General features: G+C 44.0%; 1 protein-coding gene across 1 annotated transcript; it reads right to left on the minus strand.

Annotated features, from left to right (window-relative positions):
• Positions 1–2,840: 2,840 nt before the first annotated feature.
• Positions 2,841–13,443, minus strand: slc2a15b (solute carrier family 2 member 15b). The gene is made up of 12 exons (XM_069704874.1): positions 13,399–13,443; positions 12,091–12,189; positions 10,043–10,203; positions 9,742–9,866; positions 9,370–9,515; positions 8,716–8,848; positions 8,299–8,486; positions 6,723–6,833; positions 6,042–6,143; positions 5,472–5,547; positions 4,214–4,341; positions 2,841–3,068 (listed from the first exon to the last, which is right to left on the minus strand). The coding sequence occupies exons 1-12, from the start codon at positions 13,441–13,443 to the stop codon at positions 2,841–2,843; spliced, it is 1,542 nt and encodes a 513-aa protein (XP_069560975.1).
• Between the last annotated feature and the right edge of the window lie 6,557 nt (positions 13,444–20,000).

Consider the following 20,000-nt stretch of genomic DNA (forward strand, 5'->3'; position numbering starts at 1 on the left):
AACATACGGTCTGACTCCCAAATTTGCCGTCGCATGTCACAGCAGAGCCCTCACGGTGATGGGAGTTTAATGCACCGGGAGATTCACCATAAACGTCCTCACGCAGTGAGAGAGGAATGTCAGATGGACGTAACCTGTGTTAGTGACACGATACAGAGGGAACCAATAATATAATAAAAACACTAATAAACAAAACCATAATACCATCGGTGAGTTAGTCAAAAGGTCACATGTCATTAAAGACAGATCAACCGGTGTTGAAGGGTGTCACAGTCTAAAAGGTCACCTTTTATAAAGAGTTTATTAGAACTAATGGCTTCATTAGTTTCAGATAAAAACCTCCTTCAATTGTCTTTTGGAGTTTAGACCATTTAGTCTACATATTTAATAGAAGATTCGATTATTTATTGGCAAGATAGAAAACTGCATTATTGTCAGAAGAATAAAACCCAGGATTTGTTCTCATTAACAGTTTGTACGTTGTCTGTAATGTTGGTGAAAGAACCTCTCAGTCTTGGTTCTGGTTCTGATCACATCATATCGGACGTGTTCGGTTGTTTTCCTCTCGTGAACAGCTGATTGGTTCCAGGAGCCTGCAGACGATAGGTCGATGAAGGTCATGTGATTTGATCAGAAAGCTCCGGAGCAGCAACAGAACCGACTTTGTGGTGAGACTGTTTTTCTAAACTGCTGCTTACAAGGTCAAGAAGGAGCTTTGTCCTTTCCTGTTAAATGATTCATTCACCATCAGCAGGTCAGACTGATAAACCTTCATCACACCAGCGGAGCTTCAGACAGCAGAACTTTTGTCTATTTGTTTGGGCTCCTGTGTTTCCTCTTTCAGCTTCCTGTGTTTCTTCTTTCAGCTTCCTGTGTTTCTTCTTTCAGCTTCCTGTGTTTCTTCTTTCAGCTTCCTGTGTTTCTTCTTTCAGCTTCCTCTGTTTCTTCTTTCAGCTTCCTGTGTTTCTTCTTTCAGCTTCCTGTGTTTCCTCTTTCAGCTTCCTGTGTTTCCTCTTTCAGCTTCCTGTGTTTCTTCTTTCAGCTTCCTCTGTTTCTTCTTTCAGCTTCCTGTGTTTCTTCTTTCAGCTTCCTGTGTTTCTTCTTTCAGCTTCCTGTGTTTCTTCTTTCAGCTTCCTGTGTTTCCTCTTTCAGCTTCCTGTGTTTCCTCTTTCAGCTTCCTGTGTTTCTTCTTTCAGCTTCCTCTGTTTCTTCTTTCAGCTTCCTGTGTTTCTTCTTTCAGCTTCCTGTGTTTCCTCTTTCAGCTTCCTGTGTTTCTTCTTTCAGCTTCCTGTGTTTCTTCTTTCAGCTTCCTGTGTTTCTTCTTTCAGCTTCCTGTGTTTCTTCTTTCAGCTTCCTCTGTTTCTTCTTTCAGCTTCCTGTGTTTCTTCTTTCAGCTTCCTGTGTTTCCTCTTTCAGCTTCCTGTGTTTCCTCTTTCAGCTTCCTGTGTTTCTTCTTTCAGCTTCCTCTGTTTCTTCTTTCAGCTTCCTGTGTTTCTTCTTTCAGCTTCCTGTGTTTCTTCTTTCAGCTTCCTGTGTTTCCTCTTTCAGCTTCCTGTGTTTCCTCTTTCAGCTTCCTGTGTTTCTTCTTTCAGCTTCCTCTGTTTCTTCTTTCAGCTTCCTGTGTTTCTTCTTTCAGCTTCCTGTGTTTCCTCTTTCAGCTTCCTGTGTTTCCTCTTTCAGCTTCCTGTGTTTCCTCTTTCAGCTTCCTGTGTTTCCTCTTTCAGCTTCCTGTGTTTCCTCTTTCAGCTTCCTGTGTTTCTTCCACAGTTTGTTTCCATCATGTCAGTTGGGAATCGTTGAGGTTGTGCTTCTGAACTCCAGCCTTTATTTGGGTATTCTCATGAAGAATGTGTGTTTTTGCTTTAATTGCAAGAGTTGTTTTGTTATGGTGGAAGGCGGTAATCCCATGAAAGGATATTTTTTCTGTTTTTTAATTTTCCATGTGTAGAAGCAGCTCCATCACGGCTGAATGAACGTTGAAGTAAACTTATAATCGGCCCCAAAAGAAGCTAAAGTACCGCAGTGCTTCCTGCGTATGAATAGAACTTATTTTTTCCTTTAATTTGGTGTGTTTGATTGCGATTATCGCGCTCAAGCAGCAAATCAGTTCAATTAATACAGCAGGATAATAAAAGTTTCATGTTCAATCATCTGTATTTTTGAGTGTTTTCCACTGTACATTAAACAAAGTGATCTTATAAAACATACAGCAGTTTAAAAAGGGAAAAAAAACTTGTGATAAATAAATGTGCAGGTATTTTTGTATAAGACATGAAATGACTACTACAGTAGCCACAAAATCCAGCTCTCTCCCACAAAGAGAGACAAAACAGTTATTTTCACCTCGAACTCTGTAAACATACTGTAGCTATAAATATCATATTCACATGATGTCTTGTGACCTTTAGCGACTGAATGAAACATGGGAGATATAGTTTTCATACATTCCTTCCTGTGTCACTAAATAAACATTCACTCAACGCGTGAACAACCAAGAGATCTCAGGTTGTTTTCAAAAAGCCGTGAAACTAACGTGGAGCGAACAACTTCTGAGAAATCAACTCGGGTCCCATAAAAACCAAGAAATGGATTAAAATGTGACGGATGGTTGTTTTGAAACGGATGAGCGTGTCGGTTCGGTGTCTGATGTACAGAAACGTCGACGGTGAACATTTCCTTCAGCGTGTAAAACTGTTCATTGTGTACTCGGTAGACTTCGTAGTTTTCGCATAACGCAGCAGATTTCGTGACCACAGTTCCTCTTTGTACTTCTTCCAGGCTTCACCATCGACGTGTGGGCGGAGCTCTTCGGAGCTCCTCCTCCACCGGCCGCCTGCTTCCTACTTCTCGCCGTGGTGACCGGCGGTTCCGTAGCCGTTCATCATGTTCAACTTCAGGTGACCGTTGGACGTCAGCTCTTCTTCCAGGATGTTGTTCCTGGCGGCGAACATCTGGCTGATCTCCATGAAGGTTTTGCTCCTGGTCTCCGGGATGATGAAGATGGTGTAGACGGACACTCCCAAGCAGATGGCGCAGAAGATGAGGTAACAGTACGGACCCATCGAGATCTGGAGGGAAGACGCCAGATAACACCACGTTTCACCCAAATACACAAACACATCCAACACAGTTCTTAAACACAGTGAAGTTAATAAAAGATCAATAAAGCAGATTAACTTGAATTGAATCCGAACCTGAGACCATGTAAAGCTGTAATTTATTCATCCATGGATTCGTTATTTTAAAGGCCAGAAGTTGGAAATGTTAAAGCAGCAGCAGTTTAATTTATCATAATAATAATAATAATAATAATAATAATAATAATAATAATGAGCAGCTGTGTTCTTCTGAAGAGACACTGGAAGAGCAGTGAGAGTGAAGCTGTGGGCGGTAAAACCAAAACAACAAGCTGAAAGACGCTAAAGCTGCCAGCGAAGCGGGAGCAGATTGCAGCGTTATGGAGCATTAATCTGCAGTATCGTCTCTACAAATGACATCTTTCACATGATGTGTTATTATGAGCTAATGTTAATAAGAAAATATTCATTAGTGGAGCTTTAAAGAAAAATCTCGCCAGAACTATTTCTAAGGGAGTTCGACAAAATATAAAAACATGCAAGAAGAACATTTCTTTTTTTTCTTTTTCTTTTTTTTTAACTTCAAAGCCACAGTCACGTGATCGGTTAGTTCCTTACTGAAACAATCCTGTGCAGGATGCCTAGCCTAGCTTAGCACAAAGACTGGAAGCAGAGGGAAACTGCTAGCGAAGCTCCAAATGAACAAATATGTTCTTCTGACCGCTGAGACGTTGTTCTATTCACACATTTAGTCTGATAGAGAAACCATGTTCTTTTTAAAGATCTGTATCCAGAATGAATGCAGATGAACAGTTCATTATCCTCCTGGAACAACACTGAGGTCAATGACAGACGCAAGGTCGGGATTTTAATTGGTCATTTTATGTTTTTTGGGGAGTCATCTCTATTCTAACAAAGCCACATAGTTCATCTCATAACTGCCCGGCGTCTGACAGCGTGACGATCGTCAGGACATCCAGGAACAGAAGACCTTCTTTTACACTGAAGTGTTTCGGGCCGTTTGACATCTGCTGCACATTTCAAACCCACTTTGTTCATTTCAGGGTGAATATTTCACACAAAAAGACATCTGAGCAGCACAATCTGAACAATAAGTGGGATATGAGTTTGCTCACCTCTAGGAAGGGAAAGAGGAAGCCAATGGTGAAGTTGGACAACCAGTTGAGACAGCCAGCGACCGTGTAGGCAGCCGGGCGGTGCGACTGCTTAAAGAGCTCGGCGGTGATCAGGAAAGGCACACCGGCTGTTCAGAGGAGACAAAAACATATTCGTATCGTATTTAAAGCTCACATTTAGACAAAAGCAGCAACCTGAGCCGCTCCACACGAAGTCAGGTGGATCTGTTGGTTTGTGTTACGTGTGAGTCTAGTGGGTGTTGTGAAATTAACATTAGCATCTCCATTCATCAATTAGTTTATCAATATCCCCACTCAGGACTGCTCATTGGCACTCATTCAGAATAAAGAGAAGATGATAAAAACAGATGATGATGCTCCTTAAGACCAAGTGCTGTTATATCTCGCTCCCTTTTCTGCACGTACTTCATTACGTGTTCATAATTACTGAGGAGAGGAAGACGTCTGTCAGGTGGGCCAAACTCCAAATCTCAACCTCAAGAAAACAGAAAAGCTTCATTAGTTTGATGCGGCGGATCCACGAGATGCCGTCTTAGCTTTAAACACACGATTCCTCATTGTTAGAAGTGAAAGGCTATGAAGGAGAAATACGCATTAGTAAAAGCTGTAATGATCAGCTTTCCGAATGACGTCCTCATTATCTGTGCATGATCAGTGCACAGAGAAAGCTTTAATATCGTCAAACCAATAACGAGGCCGTAATTTGTCAACATCGGCGGTGTGTACGGGAGGGCGTCTTCGAGCAAGCGAGGTTTCGTCTGAGAGGAAACCGTATTCATCACGGCGAGCTTGTGAACAATGAGCCATTAAAAGTCTAATTGCAGCAGCAGAAATTCTTGGATGCTGAGGTATGGATTTTGCCGGCTTGAAGAATGACGTTATGTAAACCAGATTTGTACTAATTCATCATCGTCGCAGGTTCGCCGGCTCGACGTGGCTCCCGACGTCGTAAACTATTGCCTCTTAATTCACTTCGCTCATCTCAGCCGGCGTACAAATGTCTGTGGGAGCGGATGTATAGTGTGGCAGTTAGGATTTGGTAATTTACAAGAGTAATGAAATACAATACGTCTTCACAGTGAGAGGAGCGGCGTGTCGGAGGGATGCTGCTGTTGTGCAGGTTTCCAGCAGGGAGCAGTGTTACCTTACAGACCGGCTCCTCCTGCTGCTGCGTGGGAGGAAAAGCTTCCCATGGAAAGAGTTTTCCTGCCAGATGCAGACGGACTCCAGTTCTTACCTGGACCGATGCAGAAGCCGGCGATGATCCCGACGACGCAGCCCACGCTGACGTAGCGCATGAAGGCCAAGTGAGCCTGTGATTGGTCGAACACAAGTCATGAGTTGTAAACGCTGATGCACGATTTGAACTCAATCTTTTTGATTAAATGTAACATATTAGTCATATGATTTGTTCCACGTGGGGCTTCTGACATTTAATTCATAATTATACATAATTACTTTCTTGCTTGTGCTGTTAAAAAACAAAACTGTAAAAGGGACAAATAACGGATTTCTAAACCGACTGAAGAGAACATATATTTGTTTTTACCGATAATCCTGCTAATAAAAGGCCAATAATGACGATAAAAGTCTGTCTGACACCCACGTTCTTATTAATTGTATGGTTTTATGGTTTCATGCAAAAAAAAGGGAACAAAGTGAGACAGTTTTAAGGAAACTAATCACAAAATAGACAGATTTTAGTTTATGTAAATTACATAAATTTGATATTGTCCTCAGGCCCTTTTTTTAAAACTAAATTCAGTTCATATATTCGTCCAGCAGCAGGATATGAGATGACGTGTACCTGGAAGAGCACCGACACGGTGATCCCGGCACAGCAGAGAGCCATGAAGAGGAAGCCGCCGATTATCAGAGGTCTTCTGCCGACACGCTCGATGGTGAAACACTGAACAACCGACAGAAGCAGGAAGCTGTGACCTACTGACATCATGCTGATTCACTAATCTTCCTCTCTTCACAAATATTCTGTACTTTTATGTAACATTTAGTAATCTGACAAGTTACATCACGTTGTTCATTTGTTTGGTGCATGATTTATAAATATATTTAAAAAAGTCAAACGTAGTAACAGAGCTTTAAAAAGCGTAGCAACAAATAATACTACAGCAGTAATAAGCTCAGCTTCCTTTCATACAAACACGACAAAACAAAAAACATACACAGAACAATAAACCTAAAAACTGAATCAGAAGTACCTGCTCATTCATGACTAAATGACTGATCTTAGAAAGCTGTTTCAGTTTATGAGTCAATAATCGGTTATAATCTGATTTCAGCTCCGCGTGTGAAGACGTCAACACGTCGACGTCTGTTTTCATCTCACTTCTGACCCAGAAATCTTTGTTTTACAACTTACTTTTATTAATTGGCAGATTTGATCGATGATTAAAACTATTAATGGATCAGCTGGCCTGTTATTTTCAACACTATAATTTCAGAGTTAAATGAGAAGACGTCCGCTCACCCCCAGCATCCCGGAGATGACCTCGATGGCCCCCGTTCCCACCGTGGTGTACTGAATACGAGGCTCTGGGATTCCCGCGTTATTGAATATGTCATTTGTGTAGAACCAGATCTGAAATTGAGAATGACATGAATTAATATGATGAGTATGTCGGAGAACAGACAGATGGACACACATTGGAAATCAAAGTTTGCCTTGTCTTTCTTTAGGTTTCCAAAAAGTCCCTCCATGTGATTCATCAGCGATCATTACCGCGCGGCCGGCCATCACTCATGCTTTTGAGATACAGCCTTTCATCAGTATGGACTCCTGACAAGTGCTCCCCTTGAAATTAATTTGCGTGTTCTCATTAATCACACTTTGCTGATGCCACATCCATCATTGATGAGGTGTGGACGAGCTCGTGATCGCTGCAGTTAAACGCTGTCTCGTTGATTTAGTAACTATACATATAGCATTTCATCAGCATCGCGGCAGCGAGGTGTGCAGCCGTACGTACGCCTGTATCAAAGCAGAGAGCCTCAACAAGCACAAACAATTTGAAAAAGTTACAGATCAATTTTGAAACATGAAATGTATTGTGAAGATGAATTTACTACACGGCTGAAATTCTTCCTCACTGAACTGAAAAGTCAAGAAATGAGAATCATGCGTTATTTTAATCAGATGTAATGTTTGGCTTCCAAGTTCAAACAAAAGAAAACTGACTTTAAGGGCTCAAAGGATTTCTGTTGGACGACATCAGCGTAGGAGCTGCGATCCAAAAGATTAGTGACTGTTTTCGTTGAAGGATCTCTGATCTCATCACAGCACACACATCTGACTGACACAACATCCACCATTAAAACAGACAACTTCATCTGCATAAGTGCAGATACGCCTCTGCAGTTTCACTAAAGCAGGTATTTGTCTTGATAACAGAAGAGAGGGAACCAAGTGCAACCATAAAAACTCAAAGCCAACTTGAATGAACTTCATTTCACAGAAGAAACGAGCCGGTGGCGTCCTCTCGTCACACGGTGACTCTGTCAATTCGCTGGTACAAGCAACTGCAAAACATCCGTTTGTTGCTGCTGTTGACGCCATCTTGTACACGGTTGACTCATTTTCATAAAATTCTTAAGATCGTAAGGAAAACATTGATACTTCCATTATTTTTGCTTTTTGTGTCTCAGATTTGGACTCGTGGGTTCTTCCAATGTTCCTGTCTGGAACAGCTGGGGCCGAGACACTCGGCGGGGGGGCCCCCTGCTGGGAAATGGTACGAGCATATGAGGCGGCGTGCCTGGAGCTTCCATCCACAGGAAGCAATGAGCACATAGATGTGTTTGACTTGATGTTGGGATGGGCGGACCTTGTTCTGTGAAGTAACGCTGAGCGAGGACGAGGAGATAATGAGGCGTGGTCACGATGCCGCCTGCTCAGGGGCTGTGATGTACGGACAGACGGGAGGAACACGACCGGGAACCGAAGCACTGCGAGCTCTCGCTCTCGTGATAACTGCAGAGTTGTTGCACATTCAAAGTGTGAGCGCGCACACACGCAAAGACACGCAGACAATGCTCCCGCCACCCACCGCATCGATCCCAGACAGCTGCATGCCGACGTTGAGCACCACGATAGTGATGACCTGCCAGCGGACGCAGCGGTCCGTGAGGAGGCCGCGGACGGACAGCGTCTCGATGGAGGACAGAGAGCGCTGCTCCTCCTGCATCTCCTCCACCTCAGCCTGGATGTCTCCTTTATTACGGAGCCACTTCAGAGCTGCAACACAGAGACGAACACCAGTTCAGAAATCTCAGGACAACCGGTGATGCGGTGTGACAGAGCTGATAGTCGCTGATTCTTCAGTTTGTTTTATTTAATTTAACGGCCAACGTCGCCTCAAACATTTCATGTTCTGATCTTCAACTTGTTTATTATGAGGAATATTTGGTACTTTACTTCATATGGTCAACAAATGCAGGAAAGGAGAAGAAGAATTGACTCTGACCTGCGATGGTGGCGTGCACATTCCTCTTCTCTATCAGCAGGTAGCGGGGACTCTCTGGAAACCATGGCAACAGCATCAGCTGGACGAAGGTAGGAAACACCACCAGGGACAGCAGCAGAGGCCAGTGTTCTTCCTGTGTGACAGATTACCAAAAATCTGTTCCACCTATTATCTGTGGTAAGTATATGATGTACAAGTTCCTGTCCTTTAAGCTTGAACTCTCTGGAAAGCTGTTGCACACATTGGACATGTTGTTAGCGGGCAGATGGAAAGCGCATCACCTGATCAAGTTTTGCCAGAAACAGGAAGAAAAAAAAACCCATGAATACGAGGAGGAGAAAGCCAGCTGGACATGTTACGTAAACGTTGTTCTCTAATTATAGATGACAGCCTGTTCACACTCTGCAGAAAGAAACTTATTCGAGCCTGTAAGTGACATATAAATGTGCATCAATGCATTTGTGTGCTTCAAATAGTTTTAAGCTGAGATCGAATGCGTCACTCTGTCCTGGAGGTCTTTATGTTTTTTGAGAGCTGTGAACTTTCTGGCTTAAAGAGTTTGCAGCTAAATCAGACCTAGATTCTAATAAATAATAACTACATCAACTTTTGCTGGACAGATCGGGATGGTCCAGCTATCAGTCGACGGAGTACCTTTCCCAGCAGCTCGGAGAGCCCGAGGACCTGAGCGATGAAGACGCCCAGACAGATGTGGATGCTGGGAACGAGGCCCAGGAAGCCCCGCAGGTTCTTGGGGGCGATCTCACCGAGGTACATCGGCACCACGCTGAGAGAGATCCCTGTTGACAAGAAGAAACACAGCTTATTTTCACATCCATTTTATTTATAGTTTAGTTTATTAGCCTGCGAACTCTCAGTAAACGCAGCTGGTTTAACTGATAAAGCTATTTATAGGTTGTAGTATGTAAAACATGCAGCTTTGCATTTCCTCCAATTAAAGACACATATGGGGCTGAAATAATACTATTACATTTGATTTGGCCATGCAGGCCATGTCGGGCCTACCTGAGTGCACTCCTGTGATGAAGCGCCCAACGATGACCATGGCAGGATTCCTGCACCATCTGCTGAAGCCCATCAGAGCTCCTCCGATGAACACGAGCACCGCCGATCTCACCAGCGTCCCTTTCCTGTGAGCACACAGTGACTCTCAACTTTATCAAGCACAGGTAGATGTTTTTTGTTTTTTTACTAACACACACACACACACACACACACACACACACACACACACACACACACACACACACACACACACACACACACACACACACACACACACACACACACACACACACACACTAACCTTCCATATTTGGTAACCAGTTTGCCGACCAGTAGCGCTCCGGTCATCCCACCGATAGCAAAGATGGACACAGTGAGGGAGTACAAGATGGTGATGATGTTCTCTTCTGGACTCCAGTCGTACGTTTCTACCAGCGTCTCGTTGTAGAAGTCTTTGATGTACTGGTGCCACACAGAGAATGAACTTATTATTATTATTATATCATATCATAATGTTGTACCACAGGGCACGAGAAATTCATTCCAGTGTAATCAAATCATGTTGATTCTCCTCTCCTCGATATCTTATTTAGTTTTCCACTAAATCCGGTTTATTTTTTGCCTTTTAAACAAAACAAAAGTTGCTAAATTCATTTATTTTGAACACATTTAAACCCAAATCCTGCAAAAGTAAAAATAACCAGATTTAATTTGTACACTCAAACAACCCCACGGACCTGCAGTATAAATATGGTGGCCATAAAATTTGACATCATCAACAATTAATGGTCATAAACGGCGAGCTTGAAAGAATAACTGAGGTTATTCTTGCAGAAGAAAATGTGCCGAGAGGCCCAGCAGGGAGCCTCAGACGTCCTCCGGGTTCATCTGACAGTGAAACCTCCACCTCCACCTCCATCCAATGGTCCTGGAGGGTCCGTTACAGGAAACCCACTTCATCTCAGGTGGTGCAATTTATTCCTACACATTTATCTGATACCTTTAATACCAGTGTTAATGGCAATCAGCTGTGCATCACATTGTCCTATTTATTAATATTCACAATCAGGGATCAGATTCTTTTTGTCTTGTGTAGCTATACGTCATCTTCATGGTACCATACACATGAAGAATATTCCAAATCAATCATCCAGTAAAGTCTCGTCTCACGCCGACGTCTGTAATCCGCCGAGTTCAGCATCACCTCGGTGTGATAAGTACACACATGTATCACCAGGGTCCAATAAGTGTGGAGGGGTCGGAGGTCGTTTCATGGAACAAACACAGGACTGTCGCCAAGGAGACAAAACAACGTACGTAACGTTATTTACTTTCACCACGTGGTTTTTGATGCCTGAACAAGAAGCAGCTTTCTTTCCATGCCAGGCGACACGTGACATGAACATGTTCTCTTGGAACGACGGGTGTGGGACCGCGGGTTCCCACGGTGGCACCATCAGAACCAACACCTTAGTTCCTGACCCACAACACAGTGGTGGCAAACTGAATCAGGGTTTTCTACAAAGAATGTAAACTGTTAATTGGTAGAAAATGTCGTGTAATTTGGTTAATTGTGGACAGAATGTTTGGATCTGCAGATACGAGCTTCTTGCTCGCGTCCCGTCTCCTTCAGTGATGAAAGACGTGAGACAGGAACCCGTCTCCTTCAGTGATGAAAGACGTGAGACAGGAACCCGTCTCCTTCAGTGATGAAAGACGTGAGACAGGAATCCGTCTCCTTCAGTGATGAAAGACGTGAGACAGGAACCCGTCTCCTTCAGTGATGAAAGACGTGAGACAGGAATCCGTCTCCTTCAGTGATGAAAGACGTGAGACAGGAACCCGTCTCCTTCAGTGATGAAAGACGTGAGACAGGAACCCGTCTCCTTCAGTGATGAAAGACGTGAGACAGGAACCCGTCTCCTTCAGTGATGAAAGACGTGAGACAGGAACCCGTCATGTGTTGATGCGCTCCGAGCTGAAGGTGCAACTGCGTTTCTGAACAAAGTCCCCGACAGGAGCGTTCGACGCGTCTCTGAACGCGCTCACGTGTTCGCCGTGAGGCGTCCGAGGCCAAACAGGAATGATTTACAACTTAGTCACCGCTCCGCGTCCAATCCAACATGGAAGGGACACAACGAAGCACATGATGGATCAGAGACGGAGAACGCCGATGACACGGTGAGGCCGCATGACTCCACATGACACACAAACTGAGCTTCACAGTGTTTATGAACTTAGAATATTATGATAGTTGACATGAAAGCGTGAAAATTCTGTCGGCGCTCGGGTCAGCGACGACGATGTGGACGATGTGGACCATGTGGACGATGTGGCGGAGACACCAACCTGAGCGGGAGAGTTGACGACGGCCAGGTTGTAGCCGTAGAGCATGGAGCTGCCGAAGGAGGCCAGGAACGCCACCGCCAGCAGGGACTTCGTGAGATGCTGCGGAAAAGACGGAGGAAAATACCGAGTGAGAAAAACGACACGGTAAAATGATCAGTGACCTGTTCAGAAGATGTTTTTACACTCGGAGATAAAGAATCTGATCCAGAAAGAAAAAACCCTCCAGATTCATAATAACCCTGAAATAAAGCCTCCAGTAAACTGGATGGTTTACAGCTGAGATACTAAATGTTCTGCACGTTTTCAGTCTGTTTGGTGGACGTTGCCGAGATCAACACATCATTAATGAGTATTATGAAGGTTTATGTTATAAATGAATATGAATCTGACCTTCCACCGTCGCAGATCAAGTTTTTCTCACGCCTGCTACTTTTTCTGGCCCTTGAAGTCACATTCAAAGGGACGAAGGCAGCCTCCTGTATTTTTCTTGGCTGCCGTCCTAAATTCCAGACACACAGCTCAGCTGACCTCTGAGATAAAGGTCAGCGGGATTATAAGGTCTTATTGACCGTCCTACCTTCGGACGACCGGTAGCCGTGCACATGACCACACAACATCCCCACCCACACCATAAAACTACAGTTCACGAGATCCTCATATCCTCGGAGATATTCTGAAGCCAAACACAGGACGGCGTGTTACTACTGAGCAGACAGCGGAGATACCCTCTGCTCTGACCGAACAATGACAGCCCAGTTCCCTAATGAAACCTAATTTAGCCCATCATGGCCTGGTGGACAGAGTTAGACGACTACACGTTAAAATAGCCCAGAGGAGACAAAGCGGGCCAGTAAGCGTCCATTTAGGTTGATTATCTGTCAGATGTGCAGCTCTTCACATGTTGCATTACTTTAGTCAAAGTAACTTTTCATGTTTAAAATGTGGACTTTTACTCTGAAAAGTATATTTTGTTGTTAGTTTGTCTTTCTTTCTTTTTTACATACTCATGGAGACTTAAAGGAAGTTTGGGATGTGTACATGTTGTAAAATACTGTACACGACTTTTTCATGTCAAGCAGCAACTGACATGAACCTTCACCTCGAACCACCTACTGATCTTCTTCATGGCACTTTATTAGTTTTTTGGCAGTAATGGAGAAGATAAGATCAGGAGGCCTTCATGACATATTTACAAAGATATAAGAGGACTAAAAAAGGGCCCAATGAAAGAAATATATAGTTTTGTTCAAATGCACTGATGAAAACAACAACATCCCAAAGGAGCAGATCCAGAGTGTTTGCACTTACCGTGCTGAGGTTTGCATTGTTCTGCAGTAACAGTTCCTCCGCCATTTAGCTACGGCATGAATAATTAGTCCCCCTGTGATCGAGCTCGTTGGAGATGACCAACAGCTCACCTGCTAAACTCTTCCTCAACTCCTCCCTCTGCTTCTCCACTTGTAGTTTGGATCGTGCGGGAGAAGGCGTGTCGTGTCGTGTCGTGTCGTGTCGTGTCGTGTCGATGGGCGGAATGAAGGAGATCGTCTCCAATCATCCGCGCGCCTCGCGGAGCAGACCCGTCCCAGCCGCGGGTCGTTTCCTCCCCGGTTCATCAGCGATCACATGAGCCATGAGGGTCATCCTGTTGTTATCCGGTAGCCTGTGACTAACTGTATCCAGGGGCGTTTACAGGATTATTGAAGGTTGGGGGCTGAAGGCTCCATCCAGCACGGAGAGGAGTCTCAACACCTAGATACAGATTTTAAACACATTTAGATAAACAATGAGTCACTTTTATAAAATGAGACTATTTATGATATTTTGCATCAGCTGCAAAATCTAAATAATGTAAATGGTTGTATTTTTTGTTGCTTTGGTAATAATACGTGTCCTTTTAAAATGATATGTAATTTAATTTGACTCCATGTATTCCTCATAATTAATAAAACTGCCTGAGATAGTCTTGAATAGGGTGAAAAAAAATAATTAGTGGATAAATTCTCCATGGGATTGAACAATTTTTATTTATCTCATTAATGATGCGCTAATTTGCATAACTTTCCAGAAGAGAAATCTGGTCATTAGATGAAGCCAGATTAAAATCTCTCATTTCATTTTGTTAACTTTTCAAAGATTTTGATAGAAGGACGTTTGGATTTCTCTTTCTACAGCTCCATAAACCAGAATATACCCTTCATAGCCAAAAAAATTAAATCTATGTTTTTTAGAAATAAATATAATAATAAATAAACACGAGTTTAATGTTTCTCTCCAGTGTGAAAAAAAAGATGTTACGGAAGCAAAATCTCCCAAATTGACGAGTGCATGAAAAATCGTTTCTTTCTTTGTGTTTTTTCTTGCAGTGTCTCATCTGAAGTGTTTCATCGAAGCCAGTAACACCAACATGGAGATACGAGCATCGTACAAGTGTTGTTATTTATTCATTCATTCCAGCGGCGCTCAGCATCGTTGCTCTGAGCTGTCAGCACTCCTGAAGACTCCCAGAAACTCCCCTGATAGGCTGCCTGAGGATTACACCGGAATAAATTGCTCTTATTTGACTTTATTTGAGTAGAAAGTTCATGGATCCTCGATACAAATATTAAAATGTTCCCATTGAACATATACAACAGGAGATTTGTGTGTTTTGAATAGTGTGGACAGTTTTATCTTTTCTTATGTGAGTTTTAACTCCTCACCATTCAAAAGAATACAAAAATGAAAGGTTTGTTCGGGGCCTTTGAGAATGATTCATTCAGCTATGATGCACATTTGTTGGTCTACGTACATTTTCATGTAATATTTTCAGATTCATCACTTTTTACTTGAGTAATATTACTGAGCAGCATTGCATTGTTAGTGTTTCTGTTCAGGCTGAAAGATTCTATGTAAGTAATTGATATTACAGGGATTCAACTTTAGAAAAACAAGCTCATGGACTTGACTAAGATTTAATTTTTCCTCCAATAATGTTCTCTTGTGCTCCCAAAGCTCAGATGAAGGATGTGCGTCAGGTCACCGATGTGCTTCGCTTCACTTCCTCCACATGACCGCTGCATGCCGACATCTTCGGTCACAGAGTGTCCTGCTGCACATACGATTCTTCAGCTGCAGCTTCGAGGCGATTTCATGGAGAAATGTTGGAATTTTTTTTTTTTTAATCTAAAATAAACACGTGACCTCTTACAGGAATAAAACTCACAACATACACAGAATAAATCACGTGTATTTTATATGTAAATACAGTGTTTTTGTAAACACCAGCAAACTGAACTGCAGGATATCATCTTTCTTTCTTTCTTTCTTTCTTTCTTTCTTTCTTTCTTTCTTTCTTTCTTTCTTTCTTTCTTTCTTTCTTTCTTTCTTTCTTTCTTTCTTTCTTTCTTTCTTTCTTTCTTTCTTTCTTTCAGGATGTACATCTGTGTGTCTCTGGTCTTGGTATCCTTGCCAACCTCTCCTCCCTGCTGCTGTTTACTTGTACAGTATTTTGTATTTTCCCGACACAGATTCTTTCCACTGTAAACTTCCACGTGTGCTCCAAACTTTGACCCAACGAGCCGAGTTGAGACAATCATGCAAGTCAAATGGCTTGTGTCATATGACTTCTATTACTGTGAAATTTCAGTGGCATCATGCTGTCTTTGTATATAAAATCAATTATGGTGCGAACAGGGACACAACTCACTGGACTCACACCATGAAAGAAAAGACTTCAACACTTCTGTGCAACGACATCAAAGAGACCTATTGTGAGGGAAAAGGATGGATGGTGACAGTTCTTGCTTCTTCAATAAATTATGACAAAATACTGAAGAGTTTACTGCATAAACAAAATTAAACACTAATCAAAGTCAGTGTTTTGTAAAACCTGATGCTGGGAAAGTTAGAAAAAAATGTCTCAACACTGCAGAGTATGACCTCCAAACCTGAACATTGTGGTTTATTTTTTAAAGTTTTACCTTTAAACCAGTCTCATAAAGAGTGAACATCTCTGTTCCTGCCCTGCTGGGTTTGTTCTTCCTATTTCAGCTGAGTCCTTCCTCACTGACCTACGTTACTTTCTAAAGAGTCCACACAAAACAAAACAAAAATGAAAGCTGTAAATATGTTTGTAAGACATTTTTTATTATCTTGGAAAGAGTCCCACCGGTGTCCTACAGGTGTTACATTTCTATACAACTAAACGGTTTCAGTTTAGTTCAGGAGCAGCAAAATCACTGGATTAAATAAGAATTTATCCAAAAAGGACAAAAGAAACCTGGCCTGGCTGCGCTGTACGTGATGAGTTGTCAGCATTCATTCTTATGTATTTATAAAGCTATTTTACGAAAGCACTCCCACATCGCTCAGACCTGCTTTCTCTGAATGGTGGTATCCACTTCACCTGTTCACAGACCCTGCAGGAGGGAAAAATTCATACAGGACGATCTGCTTTCTTTGGGCCCAACATGTTTGTACATAACAACAATAATAATAATAATAATAATAATAATAATAATAAATCAACAAAACCTCATTGCCAGCACGTTCCAGGCTTTAACTGTTAATTTGATTGATCTAAAATGTCATTGCTTTACATTTTTTAATTTACCATTGACTTCCATGTGTTGTTCTTTTCTTTTTGCTGTTTTTGCTCTCATTGTCATTTAAAGATACAAATTTAATTAAATTAAAAACAGTGCAGGTGCTAATGATGACGTAGGAAAGGTTTGGCCAGAGTTTTGTTTCAACAGTGTTCAAACCACCTTAAACATAAATGAAACACACTGGAGCTGCAGATGAGTCAAAGGTTTGTCTCCGCTGCTGTCTGGTTCTTTCTGCTTGTCTTTCTATTCCTTAAACTCAGTGACATTTACATCATAGAAATTCAGGTTATAGAAGAGCAACACCTGCTCGTCACAGTTATCATGAAGCGACCACTTACAAGACACAGTGGGGGGTCATGTGACTTGAGGGTGGCGTCCAAACTTTCCCATGACATCATACCACAGTTATTCCTGCAGTCGATCTCTTCCTCAGTATCTGATTGTTTCATTAACAACAACGTTGAGGAGGAAAAACCAGAGAGACTTAAGACCCACAAATAAAAAGCCATGAAAAGAAATTAACGTCTCACTCGCATAATTTAGAAGAGGGACATCTCGTGATTGTAATCAGGAATCTGGAACTACATGATTTAATTTCCTCTCAGCAGTGAATGAGATGTCATTTGATAAATTACCCATCAATACCAGACAGTAGGGGATGCTGCACAGGGAGGCGGCGCGCGTGTGTGTGTGCGTGTGCGTGCGTGTGCGTGCGTGTGTGCGTGTGTGTGTGTGTGTGTGTGTGTGTGTGTGTGTGTGTGTGTGTGTGTGTGTGTGTGTGTGTGTGTGTGTGTGTGTGTGTGTGTGTGTGTGTGTGTGTGTGTGTGTGCTGCAAGCTCAGAATAACCTCACATTAGCTGCCCATTACTTCAATAAACCTCCTCTTGCATCCAGTTGACAGATCATCTGCCTGGAAAGGCAGATATTGTGGCCTTTAATCAGTCTGCCCCCTCCGAGACGCCGTAGTCTCTTGTGCAGTATTTAAATTCCTCATTTACTGTGTTGCAGGCGGGACGTGCCTGTCCCCCATTGTTCGCTCTGAATAAACCGGGGAGCTGATCGTGTTAAGTGCGGACGTGATTGATGGCTGCTGATGAAATCTAATATACTCGCCCCATGCCGTCGTTTAGCAGAAATAGGATTAGAGAGAACGACTCCAACACAAGCTGATCAAAGCTGCAAATGCATTTATCGCTTCTTAGGATTTTTCAAAAAATTGAAAGAGTTTTGGCCGAGTAACTCCGAGAGGAGTCCGGGAGGAGTCAGGGAGGAGTCAGGGAGGAGTATGAGAGGAGTCCGAGAGGAGTCAGGGAGGAGTCCGAGAGGAGTCAGGGAGGAGTCCCAGAGGAGTCCGAGAGGAGTCCGGGAGGAGTCAGGGAGGAGTCCGAGAGGAGTCAGGGAGGAGTCCCAGAGGAGTCCGAGAGGAGTCCGGGAGGAGTCAGGGAGGAGTATGAGAGGAGTCCGAGAGGAGTCAGGGAGGAGTACGAGAGGAGTCAGGGAGGAGTCTGGGACGTTAACTGTTGAGTGATGGCCGTGTGTGTGTGTGTGTGTGTGTGTGTGTGTGTGTGTGTGTGTGTGTGTGTGTGTGTGTGTGTGTGTGTGTGTGTGTGTGTGTGTGTGTGTGTGTGTGTGTGTGTGTGTGTGTGTGTGTGTGTGTGTGTGTGTGTGTGTGTGTGTGTGTGTGTGTGTGTGTGTGTGAGAGAGAGATGAGTGAGGTCACACTTTGTGGAGTGACCATCATCAGCCGAGTGTTTAATACTGATGGTTGCCATGGTGATCACCGTCACTCTGCTTGTGAAAAGGTCAGCTGATGACTTTTAAATCTGCATTTTCAGGTTGTCCGTCTAAACACTGCGGAGGAGAGGGGGAGAGAGGGGAGAGAGGGGGAGAAAGGGGGAGAGAGGGGGAGAGAGGAGGAGAGAGGGAGAGATAGGAGGAGAGAGGGAGAGAGGGGGAGGGGGGTCAGAGGAGGAGAGAGGGGGAGAGGGGGAGAAAGGGGGAGAGAGGGGGAGAGAGGAGGGAGAGAGGGGGAGAAAGTGGGAGAGAGAGGGAGAGAGGAGGAGAGAGGGAGAGAGGGGGGAGGAGGGTCAGAGGAGGAGAGAGGGGGAGAGAGAGAGGGGGAGAAAGGGGAGAGAGGGGGAGAAATGGGGAGAGAGAGGGAGAGGAGGAGAGAGGGGGAGACAGGATTCTGTGTCATAACTGTCTCTGTGCTGATGAACGTTGGAGACACCGAGAGGTCCGGAGGACCGAGGCGGAGCTTTAGTGACCCCTGGTGGGATGAAGGCTTCGGTTCATGATGGAGTGACAGACTGAGGAAGTGACAACGGTGTGTGTGTGTGTGTGTGTGTGTGTGTGTGTGTGTGTGTGTGTGTGTGTGTGTGTGTGTGTGTGTGTGTGTGTGTGTGTGTGTGTGTGTGTGTGTGTGTGTGTGTTAAAGTGGTGCCTAAAGATGAACACACACCCCAGAGCCCACTTGAACCAGTCATAAGTCTCCGTGCTGCCGTGTCATCCCCTCTCCTCCTCTCTCCTCCTCTCTCCCCTCCTCTCTCCTCTCTCCTCCTCTCTCCTCCTCTCTCCTCCTCTCTCCCCTCCTCTCTTCTCCTCTCTCCTCCTCTCTCCTCCTCTCTCTTCCTCTCTCCCCCTCTCTCCCCCTCTCTCCTCCTCTCCTCCTCTCCCCCTCTCTCCTCCTCTCTCCTCCTCTCTCCTCCTCTCCTCCTCTCTCCTCCTCTCTCCTCCTCTGTCCTGTGTTTTACCCACTTCACAGCTACATTAGCACTTGATTTGGGTGTAATGGACCTCCCGCCCCCCTCTGCTCCTCCTCCCCTCCTCCCTCCTTCCCCACCGCCGCTCCCATTGGCTGCTGCTGGCCTCCAGCCCAGCCCACCTGCTCCACAGCGCTCTCCTTAATGTGACTGGCCGAGGATGATGGATCACCTCCTGTCACTTCCACCTCCTCCTCCAATCAACAACCAGCCATGGAAATTGATTGTTCTAATTTGCTCTCATTATTATTATGATATTAAGCACAATATACAGACACAGCTCACTGTCAGATCTGGGCAACGCCATCATTAGTTACAGGGGCTGGAGAATACGCCTCAGCGGGGCTTTTCTCCCACAGATGCCAAGATGTAAAGGAATCAGTGAGCGTTGGAGAAACACACTGCTTTCTCTTAATAGGATTTGCCATGCAGCCCCTCACCGAGGTGATGTAGCATCTAATTAAGTTCAATTCGGTGCATCTGGGACGGAGGAAGCAAGAAGATATGATTAAGTTCCTGCGTGTCAGACGCGTCGTGTTCACGTGCAGCTGCTGGATCGGAG

This window comes from Brachyistius frenatus, unplaced genomic scaffold (assembly GCF_029030835.1).
Source record: "Brachyistius frenatus isolate BFR_SWC_R1_liver_20210118 unplaced genomic scaffold, ASM2903083v1 Contig_53, whole genome shotgun sequence".
Classification (NCBI taxonomy): domain Eukaryota; kingdom Metazoa; phylum Chordata; class Actinopteri; family Embiotocidae; genus Brachyistius; species Brachyistius frenatus.